At 30.7% G+C, this 9576-nt stretch overlaps 1 protein-coding gene across 1 annotated transcript; it reads left to right on the forward strand.

Annotated features, from left to right (window-relative positions):
• Positions 1-3270: 3270 nt before the first annotated feature.
• On the forward strand, positions 3271-4852 carry LOC127730707 (uncharacterized). The gene is made up of 3 exons (XM_052239221.1): positions 3271-3552; positions 3809-4220; positions 4655-4852. The coding sequence occupies exons 1-2, from the start codon at positions 3337-3339 to the stop codon at positions 4082-4084; spliced, it is 492 nt and encodes a 163-aa protein (XP_052095181.1). The 5' UTR covers positions 3271-3336; the 3' UTR covers positions 4085-4220; positions 4655-4852.
• Positions 4853-9576: the final 4724 nt, after the last annotated feature.

Here is a 9576-nt window from a genome sequence, read left to right on the forward strand (position 1 = left end):
GCAGAATGTATCCCCGTGCCGTAGGTGTATGCTACTGTTTTTTTTTGTTTAAATTATTCCTTTTTCTGAACTCGGGGCAAGATAAAGCTTGATATATTTTATACCACACTTCAGTATAAAATACCTTTGTGGTTTTTTAAAATGAATAAAAGAAGATGTTGGGGTAAACATCAATGAGACCGCTACACAACAAACCTCAAAAGACACCTAGAGGGCTTCAGCAATAGCTAGATATCTATACAACATGTCAAGCTCTAGATCGTCCAGAGTGCATAAAAGTTACGAGTAAATTCAACTGAGAATCAATCAAAGATCTACTACATGTATTAACACCCAATCCTCAAAAAAAAAAGATATGACATGAGAAAACTACTGGCGATATTCCGAACTTTGAACAGGGGGAAGGGGGGGGGGGGGGGTGAATATATGTGGCAGGATTAAAGTTGTGTTTGCGATCTCAACCTTCTCCCTTTATAATCTCGTTCTGTGAATAATGAAAGGAAAATAAAATACAATACAATAACAATCAGTATACAGGAAAACATATTTTATATACACATTTCAAGTGAGCATTGAAGTTGAACTACAAAGTGAAACACATTCATGTAAATCAACCTCTTCTCGTGCTGAAAATGAATGCAATTTATTCGGCTGGACTCTAATATACATTCATGCATCTATCAAAAAGTAAAACAACAAAAATACCGAACTCCAAGGAAAATTAAAATCGGAAAGTCCCTTGGTACAGGCATTTCCTTATGTTGAAAATGGTGGATTAAACCTGGTTTATAGCAAAAATAGAAATTGCGTGTATTTAAGGAAAATACGTAGGAAATAAATTGTTGACGTAGTATAGTTATATACAAATTTCAAGTGAGCATTGCAGTTTATCTAATCAGTAACACTACAAAGTTCAAGTAATTGGAAATATGTTTACAAGTACAAATGGATTCTTCTTTTGGTCAAACAATAAACAAACAATTACAATATACCTAAAATCATAACATGCGTCAGATCATTTCAGTTTAACAATATCATAAGTTTTCGTTTTCAGTTTTCCAGTAGTATGAAAATAAAAAAAATACAAATGGAATCGTGAACACAAAATGAAAATAAAAAGAATCATGATAAAACTCAAACTACTTTTTTAAAAGATGTTGTTCATTGGTTACATGTAGTTGTGTCATTTGATAGCAGTTTTTCTTATAACACATATGATATATGCCTGTTTTAATTTGCATAAAAATTAAGCCTCATTGTCTACTTGCACTTTTTTTTATGATGGTTCCAGTCCATGTTCAAACAAACATTCCAATGCATACAGACGATTTGTCCTGTATGAACTACGGGGAGAGAGTCTGAAGGGTCAGCATTTCTAATCTGGATATACACTGATCACAAAGCATGCCCATCCAGTGATGTCTAGTATAATCAATGCCAGGCAAAATGAAAAGGAAAGCAAAGTTTGGATAAGTAATCCCATAATGTATTAAATCTGTGAGTTGAACGAATTATGATGCATTGATGTCAGAAATTCAACTCTCAAAAATTTGGATAATTTTGATAATGATATTACATTGAAATATAATGAGGGTATAGGAATGAATAGAGATGAAATACGAGAGATACTATATATATATATCTATAATACTAAATTAGAAAAAAATAAAAATTCCAACCGGATTTAATAACTTGAAAATGAAATTTAATATTCAACTGTAAATCAGACGGGACGGCAGAATGTAAACAATATGTATGAATCACCAATAACTTCAGTATTAATTTGTCTAATGAAAAGTCTTCCTTAATTAATGTCAATGTACAAGTCTTATTAACAAAACCGATACTATGCATAGCTTTAAGAATTAGCAATGATTTTTACAATCTTGGATAAAGCAGAGGACCATGCGCATGATATGGCAATCACAGAAACTTGAGTTCAAACAATTAATTTCAGAGGTTTTAACTGCATGATCACAACATTTAATTATGAAAAAGGGCAGTGATCTGTAATTTAAAATGAATGTCATACACATAATTGAACACTGACTGTCTTGCATATAAGGCATTCTGATTTTATATTGTTATATTTTGGGCAAAGCAGACGATGGAGATATTAGAATGACACAATGCTGGAGAATATGATGGCGAGTCAAGCCGAAGATCTTTTAAGTTAAACGTCATGATTTGTAGTGGAATAATGAAACGACAATAGTTCAGCTACAAAATAAAAATAGTCCTTCATGTCAAAACATATGCCAAGTTTATAGATTGCTAGTTCTTATAATTGAATGATTGAAGAAAACAAATCTTGCAAGACAATTTTTTTACTTTATACTTAATTTTCAAAAAGCATTAATTTTGACATTTTAATTTTTTGTTCTTTAAATATCACCATAATACATCAAGTCAACTAATAAAAAGTAAGACAAAATTACCATTATTACATAAATGAGATTATTTTTATGCAAGCAACATAAACACGGGTTAGTCTTATCATGACAGATTATTCTGTCAAAGAAGGTTGTATTAATTCATTTTTAGAATAAAACATTTGTATGACAATTCTTATTACCTATCCAGGAGTAGCTAACTAAAATAAAACCCGAGTTTTATAAAACTTTTTAAGTGGAAAGCTTGTGAAGATTCTTAAAGTATATTATTGAATGCAATCCTGGATATCAACTTCCTTCGAGGAAGATTCAACCTTATTTTAAATACAATCATTAGAGAAATAAAATAAGATACGTGAATCTAAGTAAATGTATTGAACACTTCTAGTACCGAAGCAACCACCTTTTGTACACTTCGGGTAAAACAGTCCACCAGCAACGCTAACGACAAGTAGTAGTATATAAAAAGTATCCACTAATCATCATTGGTTATAGAATATTTCATCTTCTGGTTCTTAGTGCGAAGTGGGAGGTTTTCGTATTTCCATTGCAAGTGCTTGTACTGAAAAACTGAATTTCTCAGTAATTCGATTGAAATGAAATTGAAACCTTTCCTATATATGGTTTATTTCTATCAAACTAGTATGAGTAAATGATCTATATTTGTATTTATTTATAATCAAGATTTCATGCCTTAATTAACATAATAATTTAAAATACATTAGTAATGTTTCATAATCAAACTCATTTGAATTTTAAATGGTAAAGCATTACTAAGCGTGTCTACTTTTAGTTTACATCATACCTTTATTTTTACCTGTTCAGTTTCCACCAATCACAACTACTCTGATCCTGTTTGGTATAAAAGGTTCTTTAAAGCTACAATAGTTTCAGTGAGAATATTGCTATCAAAGTGTTACATACATTTACTTCTAGATTCAATATGGTTTTGGAGGCGAATTCAACAAACATACAGAAAACTTCATCTATTGATAAATATGAAAAACTGGTGGACCTTCAGAATGATTGCAGATCATTTTACCTAAATCGTGTGAAAGCAACTGAAAATCTGAAGCAAAAGTTGGAGAATAAAAACGGAGACTGTGAACCAAAGAAAACTTCATTGTCTATGGCTATGGATAGATTACGACTTGAAATGGTAGGTAGTGTTTTAAATTATTTTTATTATCAACATTTATTACTCAATACTTTCAAATATGTACACATATATTGATACCTTGAAACTATGCTTTAAACCATCTAGGTTAGTGCCGCATTTTTTCATCCAATTTTTTTTTTATAAACATTAAATTGATATTGAATAAACAAAAAGAAAAAAATATACTAGACCCTAAAACATTAACTATATATATTTCTTATTTAACATTTTTTTACGATTTTTGTTTTTTTTACAGACTTCACTCGTCGACCAAGATCTTTCCTTAATGAGGCAGCTACTGACGCTGAATGAAACCATCGAGGAGCTGAAAAACAAGAGGCTTTATGGTGTTAGTAAAGATTCTTTAGATGACAGTTCAAACTACCTCAAAGACAGCACGTGTCAGCTGAGTAAAAGTGTGTCGACCATGTCACTAGGCAGTGATTATTCTTGTGAATGTAGTGGATCCGAAGATGACACAGACATGAAGAAAACTGATCAAGATTCCGAAGACTCTGGCTATGGAGAATGATTCAATGCCGAATTCAACTGTATATCTGAATATTCTAGTCATATTCTGTGAAGGCAGGTGCCCACTCGTTACAACTAGAAGAGACAATCTTAGTGTCGATCCCTTAATGACAACAAGAACATCTGTTTATTTGAAGGTGAGTTCTGTCAGAGTTAAACATCACCGTACGTAAATGCAGTTAAAGAATAGAAAACAGAATTAAAAGCTATGCTAACTTAATAATCTGAATTTATTTCTTTAAGTTTTTTTATTGATTATTACGCGTCACATCTACAATTTGCGCATTTATACGAAGTAATATTACGACACTAAAGCAGCCACATCCAAAACAATGCATATGATAAAGTAGAAAAAGCAAAGCCATTTCAATATTTCGTAATGTATAACAGACAGTACTTCGGAGTGTTTACAAGAGACTTCAAATTACAATACGGAATTTTCTTTAAAATAAAATAGCACATTCTTGAAACTTTTCAGTGCTTTTGTATTGTCTCCCACAACTTATCAGTGCATCCATAGTTCTGTATTGTATGTATTTGTATTTCAAACTTTCTTTTTGTACATTTTCAGATTGCAGAAGAGACCTAGTTACGAGCAACAGACCAACTGACAAAAAGGCTTATAATCTATAGTGACAATTCCTATATTTGATATGAAAGAACAATGTGTTAAAAATATAGATCATTGATTATTGAAACAATTACATTGACTTCCTATTATGTACAACTTATAGATTTATAATGTAAAATAAAACATCATTGTTTCTCACTTTAAAACTCATTTCATTACGGCAGTTTTGCTCAGAACAATTAAATTTACCAAATTAAAACATAAAAAAAACAACAAGAAAAACAAATTGAAAGAAAGAAAAAAAAAGAACGAATTACTATTGTTCCAAATTCAATTTGGCAGATTTGATAGGAAAAATTAAAATAGGTATACTTGTAGCTCGTTTTCTGACATAATTCAGTAGCTCTAGCGGATTTGTTTCTTATTCTGCCATTTCATACCATTTTATAAACAGCCAAATTGGCTAGGAACGTTTCGGTTGTTTGATCAATGACGACAAAATGGTTTTATTCTATGCTGGAACAAGGAAAATTCAGAGCAATTAACTTCGTTAGGAAAGAGGGTCTTGCATAAACGTTAACAGCATTAGCTTAAACACTGGTTCAGAAGGCACCAGAAACAGTAAATGAAGCCACAAGCCGTATTAATATATAGTTTTAAGCAAGAGAAAAAGAAACAATTATTCCTTTTGTCTTTGCACTGAAATTCTCTACAGTTTTGTTCTGTGTATTGTACGATATAATGTGTACTGTTAATGACATTGCCGTCAACAATAAGCAAAAGTAATACCGAAAAGTAAGCTATAAGAGACCCCGGCAAAAATCGAAACAATTCAAAAGAGAAAACTAACGGCTTTTAAGCTTTGAACATTTTAAAAATGGAAAAATAACTAATTATGACAGATGGCAACCGACAACAACTGGGTTCTACTTTTATTTACCTTAATAGTCCCAAGATAGAGACTGAAATGTAAGGGCTGAAGTCTCAAAAACTACATTAACACCGCCAAATGTCGGTCCTAGTCAAGAATATCGTAAATGATCGTCCTTTGTCATATCTTAATGTATTTTTGTGTTTCTTTAATGTTAATTTACTGTAATGTTTTTAAGACATATGGTGATAAAATACGACATATTGTAAGACCATTCGTCTTTTGTTGTAACCTATATATTGACCTCTAGATGTATTTGTCATCGCTTGTTTGTTGTCTTATTGGTGTATACCCAACATTTCCCTTTATGAATATTGTATATTTACAAAAAAAGTTTAAGTTGACTCATCAGTTAATTGATTAAACAGTCCTGTCTATTGGCTTTTGTCGCCTGTTGGAAGAAACATACATTCTAGCCCCTTAATAGTTTTTTTTTTTTTAGATTTCAAAATATTTCATAAAGTTGCAAGTACTTATACATGAAAGCAGATATTACGATATCGTTTTAGATATTTAAAAGTATTTGATTTTATCATTTGCAACTATAACAGTCATCGAAATTATGAACAAACTTTTGTTTCTTAACTAGTCTTAACTGGTCTAATAGTACAGGGTACTTTACAAGTGAACAAAGAGTGCTTTGTGTATAATGGCTCATTAAGGTTTTGCTTCGTAATGATAGCGACGTATAAGGCTGATTTAGAGTTTGACATATTGTTGAAGATAGTTCACTTAAGACATCTTTTTTTTTTTATAGTTTTAATAGACTACTGTCTTATTCACTAAAACCCCACATCAACATTTTTCTTCCTGCAATTGAACACTCTTCATTTATTAAAAATCAAGGATCAAAAAGAGTTGATATGAACAAAGAAGTAAAGGTAAAACAATTTCAGGGAAATCTTCGAGGATACATACATATATAGTAGTCAGCACTGTCAAGATATTTTAAATACAATATGATGTTAATTCATTTTAATAATAGTGTAGATTGTTGGTTGCTTAACGCGCAGCGACAATAACTTAATACAAAAATGGTGTTTAAGAAGCGCTTTTTCCGGATTTAGCTTCATCAGGTTCTTTTAAACAAAAACAAAAAACAAAAAACAAAAAACAAATAAAGCCTTAAAGAATTGACAAAAATTTTTATGTTTAACTTTTCTGTGGAATTTTAACCTAAGTTTTTTAATAATATCTTAATTTAGTTTATGCATAATTTATTAGGGACCGAAATTTTGGTTGTCCATTAGAAAGGACGTGTTAACAATTTATTCACCTAAACAGTACAGAAGTTGGTTTGGTTGAGAGCTTGACAGATATGGACATACATCTTTCATTTGTGATCGTATGTTGATTTCTAGATTAATGCAACTAGAAAACAAGAGCTCATTGTGTATGTTCGGAAAACAAGAGCTCATTGTGTATGTTCGGAAAGTTAGCGTAACAAGAAGACGCCAATGGAAGAAATGTAGTTGAGGCTCAAACCGTACAAATTGTGAACAAACATGTCTGTCATATTTGTTTTGCGTAAATTGTTTTGTTATACATTAGCCGTTAGTTTTCTCGTTTGAATTGTTTCACATTTTTCATGTCGAGGCCTTTTAAACGGTATCGAATTTTCTCATTGTTGACGGCCGTACGATGGCAAATAATTGCTTACATCCACTTCATTTGAACTCTGATGGATAGTTGTCGCATTGGCAATCATACCACATCTCCTTATTTTACGAAGGACGTAATCCAATCCTAAAAAAAAAAAATGGTCAAATCAGATCAGACATTTTTATTTATGTGCCGTTTTACTTCAATTTGGAGTTAATCGTCCGTTCAAATAAAATTTATAGTTTTCAAGCACTAGTTGTCATTGAGGTAAATTAAATAGAAATTTGGATTTCGTTCCTTAACTTTTAACAAAAGCATTCGAAACGCTCGTTCTAAATTTCATGTAGCTAAGAGAAAATTCTTCATCCTCTTCGATTCACGTAAATACATAAAAGGATGGATATTTACATTAATTAGAAAAAAAAACATTGTCATTTTTATTATAAAGCGTGAAGGGAACGAAAAGTAGCATTATCGTGAGTTTCATGACGTTTTCAGTGTATTATCTTTGATAGGAAGGTATATACAAACTAACAGATTTACAAGATGAGGATTTGAAGAGGTGTTATCATTAACTTCAAAAGAGTGTAAATAATGATTTAACTTTACAGAAGGTGAAATAAAATATTTCGATTAATTTCTGACGTAAATTGATATAGAATACATACATGTTTGAAGACAGATTATGCAGGATTAACCATAACCTGTAAAATCAAACTCTTCAAAGTTTGACTTCAAGTGTACTTTCATCGTTATAGGTCAGAGGGCAAAATTACAGCACCATTTTCGAGAAGAACCAACTAATTGTACCCTGAAAAATGAACTTGATTTTTTATTTACTAGTATTCATTATGATCACACTCTAGGCATATATATATATATATATATATATATATATATATATAAACAAGTCTAAATTGAAAACAACGTTCAAACCTATGATTGCGTTGGATAAAAACCGCAATTTTTATACGTTTGCATGCAAAACAAATTTCTTGGTAGAGGGGTCTAAATACAGCACAAACAACATTTTTCGAAAGACCAAAAAAGTGAAAAAGTATATTTTAACAAAACGCATTTGACTGGCAGGATGTAACAAAATGGATCTTATAATAATTTATTACCAAACAGAAAACAATAAACTTGCGGAAAAGATGGAATACCGCAAACATGAGGTGCAAAAATTTGTACACCATATCCGGATTTCGACAATTAATGTCTCTTCAGTGATGTTAGGAATCGAAACGATATTTGGAAGGCCATATAATTTACCTCAATTTAGGATAGACTCTTGAATTTTGAAAGAGTCGAAATAGGATGAACGGATCATATAAACCCGAAAGAAAATATAATACAATCCCAAACGAAAAGATATAAACAAGTCTAAATTGAAAACAACGTTCAAACCTATGATTGCGTTGGATAAAAACCGCAATTTTTATACGTTTGCATGCAAAACAAATTTCTTGGTAGAAGGGTCTAAGTACAGCACACACAACATTTTCCAAAAGACCAAAAAAAGTGAAAAAGTATATTTTAACAAAACAATTTAGAGTTGTTTATATATATATATATACTTTATCGCAAACTACAAAAAAAATGAAACAAAGCAGCCAAAACCGCTACGTTGTCTATCTGAGATGATACTTAATTATTATAAAATAGGATTAGGTAAATCCACTAGTTTAGCAAACTTATTCAAGCCGAAATACTGTAAGAGATTCTAGCACTAAAATGGAAATGGGTTTACAATGCAGTATTGAAAACTGTGTACCGAACACCAAAATAAAGTTATTTAGATATATACGTTTTAGTTTAAAATGTTTATTTTGATGATCTGGTCCATTAAATCTATGTTTTGTGTCGGATATTTTAGCTTACTTCTTTTAAGATATTTTTTTAAAGATTGTCTCCTTTTGCATTAGCACGCGTTTCATTGTCTTTATAACATTTGTATTTTTTTTCAGATACAATGTTTAAACCAAATACAACGTATACATTACATCTCATTTCAGAATAGGTATATGTAATCGATAACATAGCATTATGAATATATTTAATTTTAATCGTCACTTGAAGTCGTATGTAAACTAAAGGTCAAGAAGGCAACCACCAACAGAGTTAAACATAGATATCAATTCTAAAGTTAATGATAACTTTATTTAGTATAACAAGTAAGGGTCACCACTGACGTAGAGAACACTCATCGCATGGAATAAGTTAAATTGATCACATCTAACGAATGTTAGTAGATGTAATCAAAATGTCTTTATGCAATATCACATGAATATCAGTATTACTTCAGATTTTGAAGATATAGTTAAATGTGTCACGAGACCCACATAACATAGTAGTTAAAATGTATTATGTAATCTATATTTTAAAATTT

The sequence above is a fragment of the Mytilus californianus genome, unplaced genomic scaffold (genome assembly GCF_021869535.1).
Source record: "Mytilus californianus isolate M0D057914Y unplaced genomic scaffold, xbMytCali1.0.p SCAF_1, whole genome shotgun sequence".
NCBI classification, from domain to species: Eukaryota; Metazoa; Mollusca; class Bivalvia; order Mytilida; family Mytilidae; genus Mytilus; species Mytilus californianus.